The sequence below is a fragment of the Thermobia domestica genome, chromosome 9 (assembly GCF_964235325.1).
Source record: "Thermobia domestica chromosome 9, izTheDome1.hap1.1, whole genome shotgun sequence".
NCBI lineage: Eukaryota > Metazoa > Arthropoda > Insecta > Zygentoma > Lepismatidae > Thermobia > Thermobia domestica.
In genome coordinates, this window is record NC_137462.1 from 127519737 (window position 1) to 127545536 (window position 25800).

General features: G+C 34.2%; 1 protein-coding gene across 1 annotated transcript; it reads left to right on the top strand.

Annotated features, from left to right (window-relative positions):
• Positions 1-607: 607 nt before the first annotated feature.
• On the top strand, positions 608-24781 carry LOC145694111 (uncharacterized). Its single transcript, XM_081770230.1, has 3 exons — positions 608-640; positions 13346-14414; positions 24341-24781. The coding sequence occupies exons 1-3, from the start codon at positions 629-631 to the stop codon at positions 24430-24432; spliced, it is 1173 nt and encodes a 390-aa protein (XP_081626356.1). The 5' UTR covers positions 608-628; the 3' UTR covers positions 24433-24781.
• Positions 24782-25800: the final 1019 nt, after the last annotated feature.

Consider the following 25800-nt stretch of genomic DNA (forward strand, 5'->3'; position numbering starts at 1 on the left):
GAAACTAACCTTCCACAAGAAAGAAAACTCGGAATAAGATTTAAATTTAAACAAAAACTCTATACATGTAAACAATTGCTAAATACGTGTGTTGCAACATGAAAAGAGACGCATACCGGTATCATCTACTGCATAATAAAAAAAAAAGTTACAAGCTGCGTCTGTCTACCAGTGTTTGAAGATGACACCTCCTAATTTCTCAGAAGGTTCGTGTAAGTTTTTTTTTCTTCTTTTTAATTTAATTTTTCTTTCTTTCTATTTTTTTTCACTATTCAAGCGTGAAAACTGTGGGATGCATATCCGTTGACGAGAAACGGTTTTCCAGCTTCCATCTTATCGCAGGCTGTCACCTGAAAACAGTACGAAAAGGCTGAAAAGAAGAAAGTTGTAACAACTTTTTTTATTTTATTTTTACCTCTAAATATTTTTTTTCCTATAGCTCTTTTCCATCCTAAGCTTTGAGAATTTGATGTGTAAAACGTCGGTCAAAAGAACGCAGTTACCAATGAAAGGTAAGATAAAAGTATTGGATAAGCCTCTGATGAAAGTTATGCTATATAAGAATCCAGATTTTCTGAGCTAAAGCTCTTTTGTGACTTGTGTTCAATTTGTGGGCAATGGAAACGGGATGAAGACAGTGGTATGTAGATTATACGTTACTACTGTATTGTGAATATCTTCTTGACATGATGCCTGTGTTATTATTTTTGGTTCATTTCTGAAAAAGAAAAAAATTGCAGCTGATTTATTTTATTTCCGCTGGATGCACATTTTCTTTACACGTTTTTTTTTTCGTATTTTTTTCTTTTTCAAAGTGTTTCTCTTCAGTCAAATAGTGTAGACTTGTGGTTTAATGAGTTATTTATTTATTCTGACGATAACGTTATTCTCCAATGATAACATGTTCCATTATCTAATTATAGTTTTATTATCATACTGTATATATAGTAAATGCTCAGTGGTAGAGCGTTCACCTCTGGTGCGTGTGGTCACTGGTTCGATCCCAGCTCGTGCCAAGTGGACTTTGCGGTGGGTAAATAACGTGTGCATCGGTTTTCTCGGGTTTCTCCCGTTTCCTCCCACTTTATTCATTCCATCCTTGCATTCATTTTTCATCATCGCCATATCCTTTTAGCCTAGTCGGCATAAACGTAGGACGTAAAACTGAAATATTTCATTTTTGTTTGTGTATATCTGATTGTTTTCTTCGAATAATCCTATGTTATCTTCAGTGGTGCTCATCCGTTTTCTTCCCTTATGAAGTTGTATGACCTACTCCCTAAATTATTCTAATATGTGTCCCCCTTAAAATTAATATCTATTTTCAATTTTTTCAATGATTCCGACCTCCAATAATCTCTCTTGCCTTCCCCCTTTCCATGGTGCAACGGTGATTAAAAGAGTTCTTGAGTAAATTATGATTTTTCCTTCAAATTTTTAGTTTTTAACTGGTTTTAATGTGTCACTTTTCGTCTTTCTAAAATTTTATGCATGCACTTTTGACTTTTCTCCTTGAAGGTAGATTCTAGATCAGGGGTAGGATGGCCAATGTCACTCCGCTGTTGTTGAAAAGAGTATTCTACATGGAAAACTGGTAATTAAATTGTCAAAATGAAAATAAGAAAATTGAAAATTAACAAGGAAAGGCACATAAGCAAAAACCGATTAATTACAGGCATATTAACACACTCATACTCTCTTGTATATAAAATAAGGCACTCATTGATTCTTTTACTCAGAGATTATATCTGAAAAAAAAAACTTGCTTCGAGAGCTATTAATAAACAGGGAATGAACATAGAAGTGCAAAAGTACTGTTAATCCAGGTTGAGCACAATCGAAGAAATAACGCAGGTTGAGCACAATCGAAGAAATAACACAGGTTGTGCACAATCGAAGAAATAACACAGGTTGTGCACAATCGAAGAAATAACCCAGGTTGAGCACAATCGAAGAAATAACCCAGGTTGAGCACAATCGAAGAAATAACCCAGGTTGAGCACAATCGAAGAAATAACCCAGGTTGAGCACAATCGAATAAATAACCCAGGTTGAGCACAATCGAATAAATAACCCAGGTTGAGCACAATCGAAGAAATAACCCAGGTTGAGCACAATCGAAGAAATAACCCAGGTTGAGCACAATAGAAAAAATACCCCAGAGAGGAGCTTCGTAGCTCTGGGATGATGTTTTCCCTGAAACTACCATTTAAACCATCACTAACAGGAAAGTTAAGATCTGCGATATAACTATTATCCGTTTTAGCAAGTTTTAGTAGTGGTATAAAAGTGTAAGAAAATTATGTTCTTTTGTTACTAAAAATGAAGTTAGAATGAACGGAGTATATTGATTTCCTTGCCGATTTAAATATACATCTTACGATTTCAATAGCCATAAAGTTACCAATAAAAATGTGAATTGGTATCTTTGGTAAGTACTATGATTCACTGAATATCAATGGAAACATCAGTGACGAACAGAGATTTTGAAAAAGTTAAAAATAAATAAATAAATAAATAAATAAATAACGTTTATTATTATTATTATTATTATTATTATTATTATTATTATTATTATTATTATTATTGTTACTACTACTACTACTACTACTACTACTACTACTACTACTACTACTACTACTAATAATAATAATAATAATAATAATAATAATAATAATAATAATAATAATAGGTAAATAACGTACCAGAAATACATTACTTCTATTACTCTTCCAAGTGAGAATACAGTAATCTCAAAATATTGAGAAAAGATCAACCCATACAAGGTGGCAACTTGTTTCAATATTGTGCTCGAGTGTCGGTGGTTCTCATGTGGGCGTTAACGTTTCTCAGGGGGCATTCTCAACTGGGAAAATGAGGTGATTGCGGGAGAGGCCGTTGGATTGTTTAGGAAGCGTTTGATATTACATGACCTGTTAAACTTTTTTTCTTATTATTGGGCGAAACACATTATCAAAAGTTTAGATTTTTTTACAAATAATAACGTAGATTCTTCCAGTCTGATTTTAAGAATTCCAGCCTTTTTCTGGTTCTTAGACTGTTTCGTCCAAGTCTTACGTTCAGCCTGGTGCAAATGGAAATTGAGTTAAGATGACGAGAGATGCTCAGGACAATTTATTTTACCCAAAAGGGTACCAAGGGCGCCGATCCTAGGGGTTAGGGGGCCCGGGCCCTCCAAAGCTCATGTGGGCCCCCTCATTGTATTTGTGAATATACAATATTTGGCATAATTTGAATGCAATTTGTCTTAAAAACCTCATATATATCCATCTGCATCTGAATGGGCCCCCCAAATTTACAGAGAAATCTGCACCCTTGGAGGGTACTAGGCTTGAAAAGACTGAGAACCATTACACGAAGTTGTTAGAACAGGAAGAGGGTGGTTACTTTCCTTACCTTATATTATGGTTCAAGAGGATACTGAAAAAACTGGAAATAAAAACGCAGAATCGTAAGAATTACTATTAGTTTACCATGGATACAAAACTAAATAATTAGGCCTATAACTTCATTACACAAATGTTTTGTGTGATTCCTATATATATATATATATATATATATATATATATATATATATATATATATATATATATATATATATATATATATATATATATATATATATATATATTATTATTATTATTAATGTACGTGATTTTGGGAAAGCTGTTATGTCATAGTGTAATTTTCTTGGGACACTTTTTGGTCACAGTAGGCCAAAAACACGTAAATCATCATTATATCTTGAGGAGGCTCCGATATTCGTTCATATGCCCCCCCGCCAAGTGAACTTTGTGGTGGACAAACACCGTGTGCGTGGGTTTTCTCGAGGTTCTCCCGTTTCCTCCCACTTTCTTCATTCCACCATTTCATTCATTACTCATCATCACCGTCTCCTTTAGCCTAACCGGCATAACCGTGGGACGTAAAACTCAAAGATTTCATTTCATTTCATTTCGTTCATATGCACTGGTTTCACCTTAAAGTATAGTTTAGTAAGAACTTCCCCCCAAGGATCAGCGTTATTGATTGATTGGTTTGTTGCAGTTTATGTGGACGTCAACAATGAAGTTATTTGTGCCCACCACGAGCTCAGGGTTATCTCCGTTATCGTATCTTATATTAAGTGACCATTACACCTGGTATATCGATCTTTGCTTTCATAGATGATACTGGTCTCCTAGTCTATGTGTAATAGAACGTATGTGTGCAAAATAATCTAAATTAGCCATGCATCTATTTACGGTCTGGAGTGGATAAAATATATCTGCACTAATATAATAGAGGTTAATGATTTGTTCTACTCGTTCTGTTGCTATTATTAGCTATTTTTGTTCGTTTTGTTTCGGGATGCACACAAGTCGAGACATGTCTCGAATCTCGACTCGAATTCGAGTCGAGACACACTTTGTAAAATTCGAGACGAGTCGAGACAAACATATTTCTTAACTCGAATTTTCGTGTCGAGACACGAATCGAGTCGAGACTGCTCGTAAAAATCTCGACTCGACTCGAATGTCTCGAAAATCTTTCTATAATTTTTAATATTATTTTGAAGAAAATATTCACTAAGAAACAGTCTTGAAACCAATTCCAGAATATATTGCTTTAGAAACGTACAGAACGCATAAATTTAATAGTTAATCTTTCAAAATCAAGATTTAATTTTCATTTTCAGTTTAATTCAGTTAATTAAAAATAAGAATTAATGTCGTGATATTTGTTTGTACTTCAAATGTAATAATAATAATAATAATAATAATAATAATAATAATAATAATAATAATAATAATAATAATAATAATAATAATAATAATAATAATAATAATAATAATAATAATTGATTATCTAGTTTGTATAAAACTATCGCGATAAAGTTAACTTCATAAATTCTCTGAATGAGAAATTGGCAGTCTATAGTAATTTAGCATAATTATAATTATTGTGTTTTCGTTCCCATGAACGCAATAGTGTTACATAACTTCTGGATTATTCGCTTCCAGACCTACCTACTATCGATATAAACCCATCCAGGCGATAGGAGTGTCACCGGCCGAGGAATGCCTGCTAGTCAGACACACGTACAGTGCATGTAGTATTAGGGTGGTCCTTATTTCTCAAGTTGTGTATATCTGAGACCGCACCCCTTAATCTTTTTCCTTTTAATGAGAAAAGTGTTTTCTGTAAATTTGAGTTCGTTATGACAACGATAAATGGTGCCGCAAAGACATTTTTAATCTTTATAGGAATAAGATTTAGAAAACAGTAGTTTCCTATGTTGCTCAGCAGATGGCAATACATTCACATATTTAGATTAATCTATTTAATCCCATTTTTTAAGTAGTTTGGGGCAGATTTATGAACAAAATTAAATTGAAAATAATAAATAAATGTCAAACAATTATTTTTTACGACCGTTTACAACCAAATCGTTCTCTCCTTTGTTTTTAATTACAACTGTTCTGGTAAATAAAATAATTTTAGACTACTTGTAACATTTATTTTAGTTTCTCTGCTTTGCATTTATGATCTTTTGATATGATTGTTATTTTTAGGGAATTGAAGTTTCATTGTGGGTCTTGTATCATTACATGTGATTAAATGAACAAAGTGATCATTATGTGTTCGATGTCTAGTGAAATCAGTTATCGTAGTGGTATTTACGTCGTTGGTAATATGAGCGGACATATATTTGGGTTCTAAGTTACTGCCTAACAGACAAGTACTTGGGGCATTCTTTTATAACATACGAATGTGAAATTACCTATAAGAGAGAATGCTCGGTAAGCAATTCGTGAAACAGAAATGTTTTGGTCTAAAGCAAGAATACCAATCAAGGATACTCACCACAGCACAGAAAATATAATTCCAATGGAAGGAGCAGATTCTGATGAGATAGTGACAGGATCTTCGAGATGAAGAGGGAAAGTATGTTTCATTACTCCATGACTCGTTGCGGCTTTTGATCGCTATAAATTGATTGATAGAGCTCCATGCGCATATTAATCGCAACAACAGAGGCATTGGGACACAACTTCTTCTAATACTGGACGTATCAATGGAGCTTGTATTCTTCTTGTATAAAAATTGGAGAAAGATCTTTTATATCTTCTGTGTAGGCATCACATTTTTGAATTGATATAAGGTGTGCATTTGAAGAATGTGTTTCAGTTTCTTCCGGTCCAGAGGTGTCAATTTTTAAAAGTTTCCAGAAAGAGTGGCCGAGATTTCAACACAACAATTATGTTACATGAATTTCTAATCGAAGTGTTAATTCAGATCTTGGCAATATGAAGAAAGATAAGCTAGTTTTTGCTGTTCAAAATTTGGAAATGCAGAGAAGATTACAGAGAACTTTTGGAGCTTACAGTAATTTTTCTAGGAAGTACGCCTCCTGGAGGTATTTCTTTCCGTTTCCCTGCAGTTGTACATCAGGCAAGGTGGATGGGAAAAACCTTATGATGTCTAAAAATATTTCTCTTTAGTAATCAGTTTAAATTAAATGAGCGGGAAGAAGGAGGACTGCGTCAAGTGTGCACTTTTCCTGTTCTAAAAAGCTTGGTTTACTTGGTTTTCTTGTCTCAGTGCATCTCGTTCATCACATAAGGATTTACAATTTTTGAAGAGCCTTCAAACGTACAAACTCATAAACTCTGATGTCTCGAGAGTGGCTTTATTGAAGTTTTCCTAACATCTTTGGTACTCTCAGAGGAGTGTGAGCACTTTTATTTTTTGACGAGAATATCGATAATGAACAAAACACAAAATAGCAGAAAAAATTAAAAATAGTGACAGTCATATGAAACGATGAAGCGATTTGAACTGCACGCTAGTAAAATAGATGATATTGAAGAAAAAGAAATTGCTGATTTTGTGGTAGGAAACACAAAAGAAGAAAAGAACACACATAGAAGTTCTTCGAAAGGTTTCGGATTTCTACAGGTTTTCTAGACCTTGATCCGGTTTGTTGGTCGACAAATGATGAATTTCTTTTCGGGAAAAAAGTAGTTGATAAGCTGCATGTTACAAATGACGCAGCGGAAAGGGCGTAAAGTTAATGAAAAATCACAATGCTGTTCTAACTAAAAATGAAGAACAGAAACAATTCCTTTTGTAAGTGGTGAAAGACTATAGAAACTTGTTTCCAGGATGTGGAAAAGCTACCTTGCGTAAAAAGTAAAAATTATCATTAAGTCGATTTACAATTCAAATATATTTTTTGTCCATTTTTTGGAATATCAGCCATTATCATTAAATTTTTTACTTGTATTTACTAGCTGATTGATTTCTAACTCATGTAAATTTTATTAACGAAGCAAGTGGCATGAGAAACAGATCCAAATATCTTTTCCACAGTGGTTCATAAAGCTGTGCATTACCATAAGTACTATATATACGGACGATGATCATGATGCTTGTAGCTTGTTGCCTGATAACCAACCGACTGTATTTGAAACTCAGTGAATTCTGAATTACAGAGCAAAGCTTTATATTGTCCTATTTACATTTGTGATAATTATTATACGTTTATTGACAAATAGTAAATCGAGTGCCATTGTAATTCAAATGGATTTCTTTTTACAAAAATCAACTGCTTTGCGGCACGGGTTAACGTTGATGGATTTTTGTGAAATTTTGTGTATGATGTTTCTATTACCAAAGGAAAAGAAATAGGGGGTGCGGCGGAAGAAATTCGAAAATTTATTTTTTCCCATATACCTAAGGACCACCCTAATGTAGTATCAGTGAGAGTGCTGGCCGTGTGTAGAATGGTGAAGGCGCGTGATCTGAGTTTGTCCGGGGGTGGGTTGTAATGGCCCGGAGACTCGGCACGAGAATTTCGGAAATTATAGGACTTGTCGGGTGTTTCGAGGAGTGCTGTGGTGAGTGTCTTCAACAAGTGGCGAAATCAAGGGGAAACGACGTCCAAACGTCGAGGGGGTTGGGTGCCCCCACCTCATTACAGATGTCGGATGTCGTAGGCTGGGCAGACTAGTAAAACAGGACAGGCAGCGAACTGTGGCGGAACTAACATCAGACTTTAATGCTGGGCAAAGTACAAGTTTGTCTGAACACACAGTGCACCGAACACTCCTAACGATGGGCCTCCGCAGCCGACGACCCATTCATCTGCGTAACACTACGACATCGGCAACTACGACTGAAATGAACACGTGACCATCGCTACTGAACCTTGACACAGTGGCAGAATATTGCATTGTTTGGTGAATTCCAATACCATCTTCATCATGACGATGGGAGGATGCGAATCCGTCGTGTTCCAAGGAAACAGCTCCTTGACACCTGTACTGCGGGACGGTGACAAGCTGGCGGCGGCTTAATTATGCTCTAGGGAACATTCACGTGAGGATCCATGTGTCTAGTGGAGTTCGAGCAAGGCACCGAGGCGTAACGCACACTGCTTGCAGACTACGTATACCCCTTCATGACGACCATGTTTCCCAACGGTAGTGGCATTTTTCGACAAGATAATGCACCATGTCACAAGGCCAGGAGTGGGATGGGCGAGTTCAAAGTGTGCTGGCCCCCAACTCGCCGAATCTGAACTCAATCGAACACATCTGGGATATGATTGAACATGACGTCAGAGCGCATCGCCCCCCTCTCCGGAATTTACGGGAATTAGGTGACTTGTGTGTGCACATGTGATGCCAACTCTCTCCAGCGACCTACAAGAATCATTGCGTCCATGCCAAGATGCGTCGCCATTGTTATCCGTGCAAAGTGGACATACTGACAATTAGATAGGTAGTTATAATGTTCTGGCTGATATGTGCGTATATCTTGATGAAATAAGCTATTGGCATTTAAGAGATAACCTATCTCATAGAGTATGGCTATTATTCTGGAGATATGTAAATTAGTTACAAATTATTATAATATTGAAAGGATGGCATGACATGGTAGACTTCGTTTAGTATATTCAAAACACAATTGTATATGTGTCTTTATATGTGTGTATGTTACAATTCTACAGGTTGTTTCAAAACAACACCGACCACATTTGGTAGGTGATTCCTGATACCAAGATAAAACAAAAAGTATAGACGAACCTGGGTGCACAAATGCTTCCTTTCGGAGTTATAGGCTGCCGAAAACATGAAAAAATTAACTTTAAGATCCATAGGTCCAATACCATGGGACTTACCGTAGTCGGGTCAAGACTTTATTTAGGAACTAGCATGTGCCATATCCAAATATCCAAGTTTCACAATCCTGTGGTACTTCCGCAACAATTTTTATAGAGGTAATTGGTGAGTATTTCAAATTATGCTACTAGCCAAACTCCCCCTATAAAAATTGTTAAGTGAGTAACTTAGAATTCTGAAACATGGATTTTTGGATAGGGCACGTATTAGTTCCTAAGTGAAGTCTTTGACCCGACTACAGCAGGTCCCATAGTTTTGTAGCTATGGAGCTTTAAATTTCATTTTTTCATGTTTTCGGCATTCTGTAATTCTGAAAGGAAGCATTTGTACATCCTGGTTGGTCTATACTTTTCGTCTTGTCTTGGTGTCAGGAATCACCTCCCAAACGTTTGTCGGCGTTGTTTTGAAAAACCCTGTATATGCGTGTCTTTCTCCTAATTTATTATTGAACACTTTTATTATTTTATCTTTCATCTTCTTAAAAGATTATTATTCATACACACTAATAGATGCCAAAGACGAAATAAATTAAATTAAATCCATGATCTTACAGTTCTTGTATATATATCTGGTATTTTTATTTTAATTCTCAATTTAGGAGTGATTGCTTAAAAGTTCGTAGCCAAATCCAGGAATTCTCATGGAATGATGAAATTTTACAGTTATTCTACATACTGCCCGAAATTCAATACATTTCCTTGCACAGTGCTCCAATTTTTGCAGACCAGTTAAAAAATCTGAAGACTGTTCCTCACACCACTATTTCGTAGCACTAATCGCCTCCGTATCATATACAAAATGGCGTCCTGTCAAGTGTTGTTTGACTTTGTGGAATAAGTAATGATCTGACGGGCTAGATCTCAGGAATAAGGATGATAATCTAGACATTGAAATCCTAAATAATGCCTTGTCAGTTTTGTTTGCAGTGCTCGATGAACAGGAGCATTGTCCTGAAGGAACAGAATTCCTTTCATCAACTTTGCACTTTCAAGTTGTCTTTCAGTTTTATGAGTAATGTAGAGTAATATTCTGCATTAAATGTTTTGTAGCATGTAGTCTATGAGTACAACTCTATCCTTATCTCAGAAGAATGTTGGCAACACTTTTCTAACCAATTTCTGTCTCTTCTTGATTCGAGGGGAATATGAGTGCCGCCATTCCATTGACTGTTGTTTTGTTTCAGAATAGTTGTGATGTAATCATGGTTCATCCATGGTTACAGTTCGTGAAAGAAATTGACTGGCATTGTGATAAAATGTGAGATAACTTCCCTTGGTGTCCTCACTCTTCCACGCTTTTGATCTGTTGGCAGGTTTTTTGGAAACTCATTTTACCGAGAGCTTGCGTATACCCAAGTCAATATGAATTATGCTACAGACGCGTTCACGAGAAATACCCACAATTTCTGCGACACGTTTTGTTGAGATTCTACTATTTTCAAGAATAATGCGATGAATTTGATCCACGATTTCGGCGATAGTCATTGTTTCTGGTCTTCCTTCACGTGAAGCATCATCTATTGAGAAATAGCCATGTCTAAACTGTGTCGCCCACTTCTTCACAACTGCATATGAAAGAGGAGTGTCCCATAGTGTTTCATTGATTTCATCATGAACTTGCTTCAGTGACTTTCCTTACTGGAACAAAAAGTTGATGATAGCTGTGATCTCGATGTTGGTGAAATTCGCTGGTTGGGCACACTTCAGAGGTTTGAAAACACAACAAGAATTTCATTATTAATATAAAAATGTGTATTTGTACATACAGAAATATGGTCTTTAAAACTGTAAAAATTTCATCATTCTATCTACACTTCTGGGTGGGCTTAATGATGTGAGGTGGAAAATTTTCCGTTCTAAACAAATATCAGTGATCAAGTAACAGTTCCTCATTAACCATAAAATTGATTGAATTCATGTATAGAAATGTTAAAAAGTTAAATATCGTTTAAAGAATCTGGAAATTTTGACGGCTCAAAAAATCACCAGTACTATGTAGGAACAAGTGAAACAATTTTTCATGAATCGAAAAATTTCCTGCCGTGTATAGAAAAACTCAAACGTTTTATGATTCGGAAAATTTTCATAATTTTCAACCAACGACTTTTTATGAATGGAAAGTTTCATTCCTCTATAGAAACAAGTGCAAGGAATTTTCATGAATCTGAAAATTTTCATTACGATGTAGAAACAAGTAGAAAAAATTTTCATAAGCCAGACAATTTTGAATATTATGTTATAGTGATGTTTGGAGGAAAAAATCCCTCTATGTTTAACTGCACATTGAGCTAGAAAACAGTTAGACAGCAACAAATTATAATTTTCCAATTAGTTTTCGAGAACTGGAAAATTTTCTAATATTCGAAAAATTTACACATATCATCTCTCTCTCTCTCTCTCTCTCTCTCTCTCTCGCTCTCGCTCTCTCTCTCTGTCTGTGTGTGTATAAAGTGGAGGGAACATAAATCGAGTTCGTAGAGTACAAATATCCCATCGCATTATTTAAAATGTAAGAAGAAAGCGAAAACAAACCTTTGTGAATTCATCAATTATTTTAAAACAGAAAATTCCACTTTCTTCACATATAGGCTTCCCTATGTAATGAAATAACTACATGAAAATTCCTTATGAAGTTTATTTTTTTCTAACCGAAAATAAGAAAAAATGTTTTGATTTTATTGTGTTTAAAGCTATGAGAAAGCCTCGTCTTACGCGTATTAAACTGACAAAATATGATTTTGTGAGATCAAAGGTGAATTCTGAGGGAAGCATACATTGAAGTTTTTGAAACATTTTTGCAGAAATGAAGAATCGTTATATTTTCAACTCATGAAACTTTTTTTTTTCTTTCAGACAATATTTATTACAAATAAATTTTATGGATAAACAACGGTAGGAATAAGAAGTATGTTTTTATGGATCGAAAAATTTTCCAGAAAATTTCCGTTTCAAAATTTTCCGGAAAATTTTCATCACTGGTTGGACTACGATTTTTCAGCAGCCCCTCGTATCAATTCAAAACAGTCGTTACTTAATTTTTAGCTTTCCATATGGTCGCTTGACCACAGAGAAAAGAAACTAGCCAACCTATTCCTGCTCAACTGGTTTAGGAAATAGACTGGAATTGCCTTCAGATTGAGCACTTAATCAAATACGAGACATATTTAATTCATGAAAAATATTTTACTTTCATAAAAATTGTATGTAATAAGAATTTACAACTTTAAATATTTTTATTTATTCTCTCAATTTCCACTTCACTTTATTATTATATTTTAGATTTCCATTCCATTATCTTCATCATAACAGCTGAGAATATATATATTTGCTAGTCAACTTCTATTTGTTCTTTATTTTGCATGAATTCTAGATGTTGTCTTTTCAAAGTGATTCTTATGTTTGCCGCCCTGGTTCCTATCTGGATCTATTAAGTCTCTTCCCCACTATCTTTAGTATAAATACAGAAGCTTTTATTTTGTAGTCTTAAAACCTATAAGCATTTACTCTTCTTAGTTAATTTTCTCTGATTGCTTTATTTGCTGGCTCAAACTAGAACACATATGTATTTTATTTATTCATATTAGTGTATGTTATGTTTACTAATAACATTTTATTTCATTGTGTTACTTTCAACAGATGTTTCATTTTATTGATTTGTGACAACTATGATTTCGTATATACTTCATACAGTCCTTTTATTTTTTGATGTATAGTTTATAATAATACTGTTAGTTTCTTCAGTTTATTTGTGTTTCATTTTCCTCAATTGTATAGTATGTAATGTTTTGTACATTAATAATGGTTTTGAGGAGATAATAGTTAATTTCAGCATAGAACTTCAATGTATTCTAAAAGAAATATATTTGGATTAAACAGAAACACGGAAGAGGAAAATAATGTATTTGCTTGCTTTATTCTCTTTTCTTTTTCTTCTGTTCTCATACACACCTTGTACTATTTTATTGTTTTTTTTTATGATGTTCATCATTGTTACACTAAATACACATGATGTTCAAAAATCTTCTTTACTTATTCGTTACCAGGTAAGTTTATATGTTAAGGACAACGAATTCCATAGATATTCTTTGAAATATATGTATTCAATTTAATGATATGTTCATTTTCTAAGAAGTTATTTTCACTATTACCCATTAGGTTTTGTTCTATGTGGTGTTAGTTTTGTGTGTGGAGCAGCTGGAAGCAACCAAAGAAGATGCTCACAGACCTCGCTACAGAAGAACATTAGACTATATTTTTAAGAGTATTGCTCAGATCTTGGGAATAAAACAACCAACTGCATCGAAACCAACTACATCGAAACCATCTGCCACCACCACTGCAAAACCACCAACTACAACTTCAGAACCAAAACTTGTGACAACAACCAAGACTACTACAACCAAAACAACGTTAATTTCAACGACAAAGAAACCTCCAACTTCAAAGAAGTTTAAAGTAAAACCACCAACCACAAGTATAACAGCTGAAATTACACATGATGGAAGTCCCTCACCAGAGGAAGTCACTATCACTAAGACTGAGAAACACGTTACAACCATTAGTCGTCTTCCGCCAGCTCTAAGAGAATATCTTGGACATGATCCTTGGGTTCCTTTCCCAGACAAAGGTTGGGAACCCGATAAGCATGCTCCTAGAAGAAAACATCCGTATTCCTTATCAGAGTCTACACCACCAACAAGTTATAGTGTTGAATTTCAGAGCTCGGGATCACCAGAATCGTATGTCCACGACGACGACCATTCAATATACGGCTCCAAAAATTTCGATTCGTCTGAATACAGTCCTGGTTCCAGTAATTTTGAAGAGACTATGAATTTCCACTCTGATAGTGATGAATTTCGTCCCTCTGGAGATCATGAAGAAAGCAGAAACAGTTATCACAATAGTCCTTCATTCTTTGATGATTCTAAATTCTCCGATGGTGTATCATCTAATATGGATGACTTTTTCAAGAAAGCTACCAAAGAAAAATCCTATTACAAGAAACCCAATACAAGCTCGTGGCCGTCTCTCAAACCTACAGACAGTTGGCACAGTGTGGCAGATTTTCAAAGAAGTGGAGTAGGTAATAGCGTAGAAACAAGACATCATAGTACGCCTTCCCCTCCTCAAAAGAAAACTAAGCCCAAAGTAAAAGTAATTCCTAAGATTCCAAGGCCATATAAGGAGCTAGATCCAATATTTGATGCCAGGAAAGAAATAAGTAAGTATATATCCTTATTACTTAAACTAGTAGCTCCCAATAGGTGTGTCGCGCAATTTCATAATGTAAAAGTTTATTACCATGAAACATTTTATTTTTACCATGAAACTTTTAACAAGAAGTTAAAATCAATTTTGAGGTCTTTCAATGCAATCTATATCTATCAATATGTATAATAATAATAATAATAATAATAATAATAATAATAATAATAATAATAATAATAATAATAATAATAATAATAATAATAATAATAATAATAATGGTCTCAGGTTAACAAATATTTAAAGAAAAACAAATAAGTAAACATAAAAGCACAAGGAGAACTCTTAAGGTTTGTTCGTTTAAGTCACTGATTCCCAACGTTTTTTGTCTGATCACACATTTTACTGAACGTCTACGACATCGCGACACACTTAGGTTAGGCATGTATTAATGTATTAATGTACGGTGCCTAATCTGTGTGTGTCACGATGTCGTAGATGTTCAGTAAAATGTGTCATCAGACAAAAAACGTTGGGAATCAGTGACTTATACGAACAAATCTTAAGAGTTCTCCTTGTGCTTTTTATGTTTACTTATTTGTTCTTCTTTAAATATTTGTTAACTTGAGACCATTGTCACTATTTTACTGCACAATTTATACATGTCTACAGAAAGCTAATTATAATGCTTTGCGATTTCAAGGTACTGGTCATTATCCATGTCATAATTTAGTTTAAACTTTGTTATTCATAAATGTCTAAACATTCAAACATCAATTACTATATTTTTAAATATTTCGTATTCATTGCGCGTTAAAATTTCAACAGTTGAACTTAAAATTTGAAATATTATGACAAATATTTTTGATATATAAAAAAAGCGAGGGAAGGAAGACTTTTAAGTTTATTTTATTATATTTTTATGTTTATTTGCGTATTTACTAGGTTAAAAAAACATAAATAAATTTGAAAAGTACATTGGTGAAACGTAACAGTGAAAATTGATTGAAAGAAAACAGAAAAGGAATTTTTTCTTAATAGTATCTTATCTGAAGAGATAATGGAGATTTTCTGGAAACATTTTTTTTATGAAGGAATGAAAGTGGTATCGTAAGATAAATTTATTTAAATGAAAATAGTTTTGTAACTTCTTCGGGAAAGTATCGTGAGATAGATCTCTTTAAATGCAAAAGTTCTCCATCTTTATTTTCTCTTAGGTTCTTGTTCTGTCTATCTGATAAAAGATATGGCGAAAGTACTTACAATGTTTTATATATATATATATATATATATATATATATATATATATATAAGTTTGTGCGATTATGTTTTCCTATTTTCTAATAAGTTATTAGTTTTCCATTCCTAAGCTTCGGGATTGTCTTGTTTCAAATTTATCCCAAAAAATATTTGACGAACCAATAAAAAGATGAACTTTCACTCTGAACGACAAACAAGATAATTTGCGGATATGATATAAAATGGATGACCTCTCTGATTTCTAAAGATGACAAATTGGTGCTAATTATGTTGCGTAAGGGTGACAAAAATGGCAAGGTTGTTGGATGTGTCCAAGACGGTGACAGCGTATAAAATTCACCGCTAAATCGGCAAAGAGGAACAATGGTCGGAAGAAGACCCTCAGTGACAGGTCCTGCCGAGCATTAAAACGGATTTTCACTTAGAACCATGGTGCGACTGCGGTGCAAATGTCGAAGGAACTCAAACAACATCTCCGACAACCTCTGTCAACAATCGGGGTCGAGCTGTAGGTGCGAAACTGCCGATAAGGGACCATAACGCTGTAGCATGAAGCCAATGGTGCCGCTAACAAACAATATGAACCGCTAATAACCGGATACGTCTTATGGTCCGATGAGTCATCATTCACCCTATTTCAAAACACCGGTTTTGTTTGTGTGTGATGGAGCCTAAAGAAGGATATGATTCGCATGTCTCAGCCCAACCATGAAACTTGGCGGTGGCTCTTTGATACTGTGAACTGTAGTATCCTCATTTGCAGTGTATCCTGGGATGTCACTTAATGCAATTACGCTATTACCCGTTTTTATGTTGTCATTTTAGTGGATCATTTGTATCTATGATCCAGATGTTGTTCCTAGGTAATGACTCCATGTTTCCGGATGATAATGCGCACATTCAAACGGCTAGAGCTGTTGTAGCGTGGCTTGAAGAGCACCGGAATGAAATTGGACACCTCTTCTGGCCCGCTCAGTCCCCGGACTTTAACATAATCGCACATCTGTGGTCCATTTTGGAGAAACGAATCCGGCGCAGATTTTTGCCACCCTTTTCTTTCACTGAACCGAGTGATACACTGAACGCGGAATGATGTGGTATTTCACTTACCACCATTCAAGATCGCTGTGACTGATTCTTTGTAGCATCAAAACTGTTCTGAGGGCGAAAGGTGGCCATATTAATGTGATAAGTTCACTTTTTTTAAGTGTCTCTTTTATTTTGATAATCACCTGTGCTGTATACAGGATGATAAGAGACTATTTGAACAAACTTCGGGAGCTGATTCCCGACACCGAAACCAGCAAAAAAGTCCTCTGGATCTTCGGCCAGTGAGGGATAGTTTTGGCCATATAAGGTGCCGAAAGCGTGGGAAAATGAACTTTAAAAAGGTGTAATTCAAAGGCAACGCAACGTAGAGTGTTATTTAGAACTTGACACTCGAAGTCATACCTGCTCGATTGAAAAATGTATATTTCAAATATCCGTAAGACGTGTGCTAGAGATTCCCCAAAAGAACATAGGGATTACTTGCCAGGTTATAGGTAATCCCGAAGTTCCTCTGGGAAATACCTTTCACACATCTTGCGGAGGTTTGAAACATACATTTTTCAATCGAGCAGGTATGACTTCGAGTATGTCATGTTTTAAACCGCACTCCTTACGTTGCGTTGTTTTTGAATTACAGCCCTCTGAAATTCATTTCCCCACGCTTTCGGCACCTTATACCGCCGAAATTATCCCTCACTGGCCGAAGTTCCAGAGGACTTTTTTGCTGATTTCGGTGTCGGGAATCAGCTCCCGAAGTTTGTTCAAATAGTTCTTACCATCCTGTATACACTGTATTATTGAGGTACTAGTTTCAATGGATAATAATGAATTTATTTTCCTTGTCTTCTTAGACTAGTTACATATATATATATATATACAAAGAACAGATGTCACTCAAATAATTAGAAAAGATGTCAACAGAAAAGCTCAAATCATTTTACGATGTACCTTACAATTGTTACTTCTCCGATCTTGTCACATTTCTAAAGAGTCATCAAAATAAGTTGAAAAAGGAAAATCAGGAAGAGAAAGGACAAGAAATCGAAATCTTCTCACGATAAAATAATGCCATAGCTCACTCCTGGTACCGTGCGAAAATAAATCGAAGTTGATCTCACTTCTTTTATTTGATTCAAGAAGTTAGTGTAAGCCTTCCGAATATATATTGCTATTTCTTTCTTTTACAATTTCTTTCGATAACTTTTTTTTTTTTTTTTTTACTTAATTTTATTTGTAATGAATCAGCCCAGTGAACAAGGTTACAAAGCATGGTATTGCCAACTCCGAGAATTTACGGATAGAAAGTGATTCCAGATTCTGTTGTACATTACTGATCAAACAACTTATTTTTTTTTTTTTTTTTTTTTAATAGATTTTGCTTTCGTTACTTTTAGGAAAAAAAAAGAGAAAGAAAAGTGAAACGACATCGATAAGAAAAATCTTTAGAGAGAAAAAAAGGAATTAATCGAAACTCCGTAATACAGTAAAAGAAGGAAGAAGAAGATTAGTAAAAAGTTAAAACGATAAAGGATTAAAAATCTTCTGTTTGTTAACGCTTTAAAAAGAATAGTAATTTGAATTTGATTAATAATTAGACTTAGTAAGAGAGAAGAATTTTGCTGCTATTTTTCCCCCACCTATCTTTGTTAGTGAGAATGAAAATTACTTCTTAAGTGACTTAATTCAACTTATTATTACTATACTAAAGGACAATTTATACCTTTATTTGGCACAGCATTATGTGAACGTGAAAGCCATATATTGGTATCACGTTGAGGAAAAAGTTAGTTGTATGTTTTTACTAAAAAGATATATTAGTTAAAGTAAAGAAAAATAAAAAAATAAAAAAAATAACGAACCCGCAGTAACATACTTTTTGAAATTCCTCCAAAAAAAAAGGGGTTACTCGTGTTTCTTCATAATATACAGTATATAATGTGAGTTGTTATCATAGACAAAAACTTTTGTACTTGCCCTTTCTGATTGAAATGTTAAATACTTTGAAATGTGAAAGAAGGTGATGGTATATATCCTTTGACGTGGGAGACCCGGGTTCGATTCCCGGCGGGAGCTCATGTGGTTCGGATTCCATGTTAATCAATAGGTCCCGTCTCATATAGTCTCGCTGTTGAAAAGGACGTTAAAATCAAAATCAACTCAACTCAAGGTGATGGTATAAACAATCAGAAATAAAGATTAAAAAAAGAAAAAAGAAAAGAATGTATTCTTCCAAAGTTTGTAAAATTACAAAAGTAAATCTCTCTGCACTCTTCATCTTGTGATTTATTCTGTAATGGTCATTCAATTACACTTAACATTACTACACCTCAAGACGAAATAAATAGGAAAAAAATGAAAAAGTTGCAATTTGAAAAGTTTCTTGAGAATTACATTCTTTTTCATTTCGTTTATTATTTTAGTTTTTATTTTTAGCTTGTTTTATCCAATATCAATTTCAATAAAGTAAATGCGCAAATGAGTTGTGAATTCCCACGATTATACAGGGTGTCCGAGAGTCACCGTATCTATCCTTAGATATGAATATCACCGAGAGCAATATCAGTGTAATTTTATTTTATTTATTAAGTAAATACAATAGATGAGTACTCACATATACGAGCCATGTATTCAATGAATTTATGTGTGCTTCATCGTGATACACACACAGATGTATGCATACTCATGTCTTTCTTGACATTTTGAGGAGTATCTAAGAAGTTACCATTCTGAAGGGTTCCTCTACACTTTTGTGTAATTGTTCATTTGCGTTTTACCGATAATAGAGACATGTGATTTGATTATTCTCTACAATGACTTATTTGATGTTGTAAGATCCGGACTTTGTGGGGGCTATTCTGTGTTCCTTAACCGTACATCTACAACCACTCAGATCAGTTATCGCTTCACAATTGAAATCCTCCAAGTGACTTTGGACGCAAGGCTACCAGACAGTACTTTGAAACAAGACACCAGACACTACTCTCTGTACCCATGAAAGCAGTATTACTAATACTACAACTAAAATTGCATTGATTGTTCTCTGTGATATTCAAACCTAGGGGTATGGAGACTTCTCGGACATGTTATATATATCTCCTTTTAGTCTTTACTGCAGTATTTCAATGTTCATAATAAATATATTTTTCTGCTTTGTTGAAAATATGTCTAACTAAGCGATGAAGTGCATTCCATGCTCTGTTTCTACTCTTGTATTACGTAATATCAGTTAAATTTGCTGTTCGGTTTCTGCAAAATAAAGATGCTACGAGGTTTTCTCGAGAAAGACATGTGTCTAGGATTTTTTTTTAATAAGACGTAAGTGACTTCTCTTTAAATCTTAGTTTCAATTCAAAATGCTACATATCGAATCAATAGATCCATTTAAGCCTAACTAACTAGATAACTGAATGATGTTTGTAGCTCGAATTCAAGAAAGAGGAACGGTTACTTTATGGGTAGAGCACTCACCTTTGGTGCTAGGAATTTCTGGTTTGATCACAGGCCATATGAGTTTGTAATAAACAACATCGTGTTCCTAAGTTTTTTTTTTTTTTTTTTTTTTAATAATCTATGACTCGCATTCTCGTTTCCATCAAGTCTTCCATTGCTATCATTCACTTTTGTCAATCACTTGTTTCATTTAATTCAATTTTTGCAACTGGCCGATGTACATATGACGTAGGGGCTCGTTTATACAGTCTGAGAAAAGCAGAGAGAAATACAATGAGAAAAGTAAGAGAGATGAGGTAGGACAATGTAATAATACAAACGTTGGTAGTGTACGCGTAGTCATGAATTCATGAGTTATACATATGCTTGCAAAACTATCAACTATTCTTATTAATGTTATTGTTTCTTTTCCAACACTGTATTTTTATTAATGTCAAGTTACCCAGCCATGTTTTCCTCATCCAATTCATGTGGTTTACTGAGACTGTAAGGACCAAACTTTGACATCACTGAGCATTGAATTAGAAATACGAGTAACTGCTTTAGGCTGTAGGGAATAACCGTAGGACGCAAAACTAAATATTTCTTTTTCAATTCGGATACAAATATACTCCAACATAGATTTTATTTGATATGTTATTTTGTAATTATTAGTGACAATACTACGTATTTTGAATTTAATATATGTTCAACCAATGAGTGTGTAACTAAAGTATGTACCAGCAGAACCTCAATCATTCGTCATTCGAGGTACATAAAAATCTGGTATCTTCTCGCTTTAGATCCTCCTATTTCATGACTTTTGGGTGTATATTGCAATTTATTTCGAGGTTTCAACCAAGTTCTTAATTTAAGTTTTATAAAACATCTTATGTAGCCTCGATGCTGAAGAAGGACGAGATAAGTTCCCATCATCTAATCAACTCAATCCATGAACTCTAGTCAAGCAAATCACGTATATTGGATATGCTTTAATATTTTAATGCAACAATACAGCTAGTAATATACAGGTATGTTGTTTTTTAACCAAAAAATAAGCTGATTGAAATTTCTTGTTGATGTAAAGTAAAGGGAATAATGTAAATTAATCTATATATATAAAATTGAAAATCACTATGTTTGTGACTATAAATCTTCTAAACCGCCCGACCGATCTCGATCAAATTTATAACATGGATGAGGTTCGAGGCTGGGCTGGTTTCATTCTATTCATTTTGATGGTAGATCTAAGGGGAGAAGTGCATTAGGGGGTATTAAAAAATAAATAAAACTTAATAACTCCTGAACCACTCTACCGATCTTGATCAAATTTTCAACATAGATGAGGATTAGACCTGGGATCGTTTTTATGATTTAAATTTGACGGAGCAAGGTAGGGGAGGAGAAGAAGGGGGAGATATATATATAAAAATCAATTTATATAAGGTTGAAAGTGACTATTTTTGTAACTTAATAACTATTGAACTATCCGACCGATCTCAACCAAATTTTCAAGTTACATGAGATTCGGATCTGGAAACATTTTTGTAACTTCACTTTAACGGTAGATCCTAGGGGAGGAGAAAGGGAGGGGGACGTATAAATAAAAAAGTAATAAAACCTAATAACTTTTGAACCACACAATCAATCTCGATCAAATTTTCAACATATATGAGGCTAGGACCTTGGGTGTTTTCTGTCGTTTCACTTTGACGAGCCAACCTAGGGTAGGGGGAGGGATATATATTTTAATTTTAACTTTTATATATATATATATATATATATATATATATATATATATATATATAAAAGAGAACGCACAAATCCTTTGTGAACTCATCACGCTAATACGGCTGAACCAATTTCTTTCATTTTTGGGGGGTTATTAGGATTTGGACCCTAGATGGTTTTTATCATATCACTTTAATTTTTAATTACCAGTGTCTTGAGATAATTGACCATTCAAGTGTCCATACGTACAAATCCTTTGTTATTAGTTCATCATAGGTAAAAATAAACGTATTTATATGCAACCCGCATGACCATGTGACTCGGCGGGTTAACATAAATGACAGGCGATATAATGTTAACATTTACTGGAATCTACTATGGTTTTTATCATATCACTTGAAAGCGAAAAAGTAAAAATTATCTAATTAACAAGGTTTATTGCGTTCCGGGGTGACCGCAGCGAAGCGGGGTGAACGCTGCTAGTATATATATATATAAAAGTTAAAATTAAAATGACTGCCTTTGTAACTTCATCACTCTTGAACCACTCGACCGATCTCAATCAAATTTTCAACATACATGAGTTCAGGGGGCAGGGATTGCTTTAGGCTATTCACTTTGACGATGCAACGTAAAGTTGGGGAGTGGGAGAGAAATTTATAAATGATCAAAAATGACCGATATTAGTATTGAATCCATAGTTTTCGGGATCGATGAGAGAAACAGTGACACTTCTGATGCTGTTTCAATCCAAGTTCAGCCCTGATAATTGGGGAGGGGGAGGGTAAACGTAGGGGAGGGGGATAAACATTTAAAAATGATCGAAAATGACTAATATTAGTGTCGAATCTATAGTTTTAGGAGTAGCTGGGATTAACAGTGACATTCTGATGCCGTGTACCGCAGCATGGAGGAGGGGAGGGGAGCTATATATAATAATAATAGTCGAAAATGACCAATATTATGTCTAATCCATAGTTTTCGGGATCATTCAGATTAACAGTGACATTTCCGATCCTTTTTAAATCCAAAATCATCCCCGCCACTTGGGGGAGGGGTAGAAAGATATATATATATATATATATATATATATATATATATATATATATATATATATATATATATATATATATATATATATATATATATATATATATAATGATCGGAAATGGCCAGTGTCGAATTTATGGTTTTCTGGGTCACTTAAATGAACAGTGATACTTTCGATCACGTTTAAATTCAAATTGAACCCCGCAACTTGGGGGAGGAGGAAATATATATATAAATGATAGAAAATGACCAATATTAGTGTCGAATCCATGGTTTTCGGGATCGCCGAAATGATCAATGATCTTTCCGATGCTGCTTAAATCGATGCCATTAAAAACGAAAACAGCATATTTTACGGGTACTAAACACGTGAGATACGGAGTTGTGCATTTAAATTTTCATTTCAACCCAGCGAAGCGGGTAATATATGCTAGTATTTAATAGATTGGAATTGTACCTCTACATATGTACGTATATTCTTCCAATTTTGATGTTTACTATACAAAATTCGGGCCATATTTCCAAATTAAATAAAATTAGAACTTCATACAAGACACTAACTTTCATAATATATAACTGTGCGATCTAATTCTCAAGATGCATCTGGTAATTAAAATACACGACAAATAACCAAAGAACCTTAAATCATAGAATATTTATTATAGATTTCTACTTTGTCATTTCTTATATTCTGTGTGGAAATCCGTAAATTAGAGTCCATAAAATTATATTATAAGAAAATAATTTCCCACAAAATCAATTAAGATATACAGAAATTAATTAATCATTATCTACATTTACCTATGCGTTATATTGCATGCTATTCTAATTAGCTTTGGATCTATACTGAGAATTAAGGACAAATTGAGACCAACCCACTGACTTATTAATAATAACTTATGTTACACCGTCTCGGCAATTTATCATTATTCCGTCAATGTCGTCTGATGAAGGCAGTGATAAATGGCCGAAATTGCAACTCAACATACTATAAATATACATGTAGTGTTTTGGTCAAAGTTTTATTATTTACTTTCGTATTACATGTTCATACTACGTAATGTATCGGTGTCAGAACTATAAGCTAGTACATATCGTAAGTTTCATTAATTTGTTTTGTAATACTAGAGAAGAACCATAGCCGCTGGTGATTTCAGAAGATTTCCCCTAGAGAACTTCCAATACACGAGGGAGGAAATGTGTGTAGTGAAAGTATTACTGCGGAAATACTGTTAATTACGTTAAGCATGATCGGATATATGCCGCGGTGGTAATTTCCTGATTGGGCAACATCCTGAAATCACCACTGGCCACAGCTTTCAAACCGTTTAACTGATCTGAGTTCGGTCATCTTTAGCAATGAAATTATCTTCTGAGAAATGTAACATTCTAATCTTGACTTATTTATTCGTTTATTCACAGAAAAGCTGGAACAATCAAGTTCAGAAACATTTACTGACAGACCATTCACTGAAAAGGGAAGCATGTTCGATCGTTTCAACTGGGATATTTGATTTCACTTCACTGAGTTCGAGAAAAAAAAAAAAAAATGTTAAAGCTATAAACTTAGAGATTTGAACACTATCTCTATTTTGCTGAATGAAATAAATACATTATACTAGCAAATACTTTTCTAAAGTTGACTAAGTTTAAATGAAAAGTTGTTAAAGAACATACTATAGAGTTCAAGAAAAAAATTGTATAGTTATTTGAAGAAAAGTTATTGTATAGTTATTTTTGTTCTTTTGTTTTAAAAGAAACATTGTCTGGTGTTGTTTCAAGTCTATTGTACCTTGAGTTATTGTACTGAATACTTGTATAATGTTGTTTGTATCTCTGTTTTAATGAAGTAAATAAATAGAAAACGACTGATCTTCCTTTAAAAATTTAATATTGGATTTATGAAATGCATATGCGTGTAGAGTAGAAGAGACGCCTCCAAATTACAATAACTACCCAAATGATGCCATAAATTACACGATAATTTTTTTCGCAGGAATACCAGTCTGTAGCACCGGCAACGACAAGTGGATAGACCTTATAATCTAACTTACTTCGAGGGATTAGTATGGTGCAGTAGAGCTTGTTTGGATTCGATAGTTGTGTATCCTTCAACTGCGCCGGATTCAAGTCTCAGCGTGATGTGAAGCCTATTTAAATTAGAGATCCTGTCAAAGGCGGATCTAGAAGGCTAAAACTGGGAGGGGGGGGGGGAGACAACCAAAACCCAGACTATGATAGGTATATCATGAGGTGACTATCAACTTTCAAAAATATATAAATAATAGCTTCAATTATTTTTGTCACTTAAAAAACTGGGAAGCTACTTCCCCGACCCGGGCTAGATCCGCTTCTGGATCCTGTTCTTCATAACCTCGGTGTTGCATGTGAACGTAAAACTAATCAATCAATCGATAGCTGCATCGTTGCTGGACAGTATCATGTCAAAATAGAAAATGAAGACTCACAATCAAAATTAATTTTTTCTGTATAAGTTTAAATTTAGTACATTTTGAATACGTTATGGTAAATAACAGTAACACAATTCTTGAATTAGGCAGTTATTGATCAACATAACGTATTGGTAGCACGTAATATAACGTACAAGGTATACAATATTTGAGAAGGAATCGTTACGTACCCAGTGATCTAGTACGACAGTATTATAATTATCTAGGTATAAAAGTGCTATTTTCCTTACGAAAATTTCTTGATACTCTAAAAGCTTTGGTAAAGATCAAACAGTTAAAATATTATAAAAAGTATTTATTTTATTATTTATTTAACTAGCACAATAGGGGTATTACTCATTTATAGTGTTCAGCATAGTAGTCATAAGTGTACATACAATAAAATACATTAACTTATTTCTGAACAACATA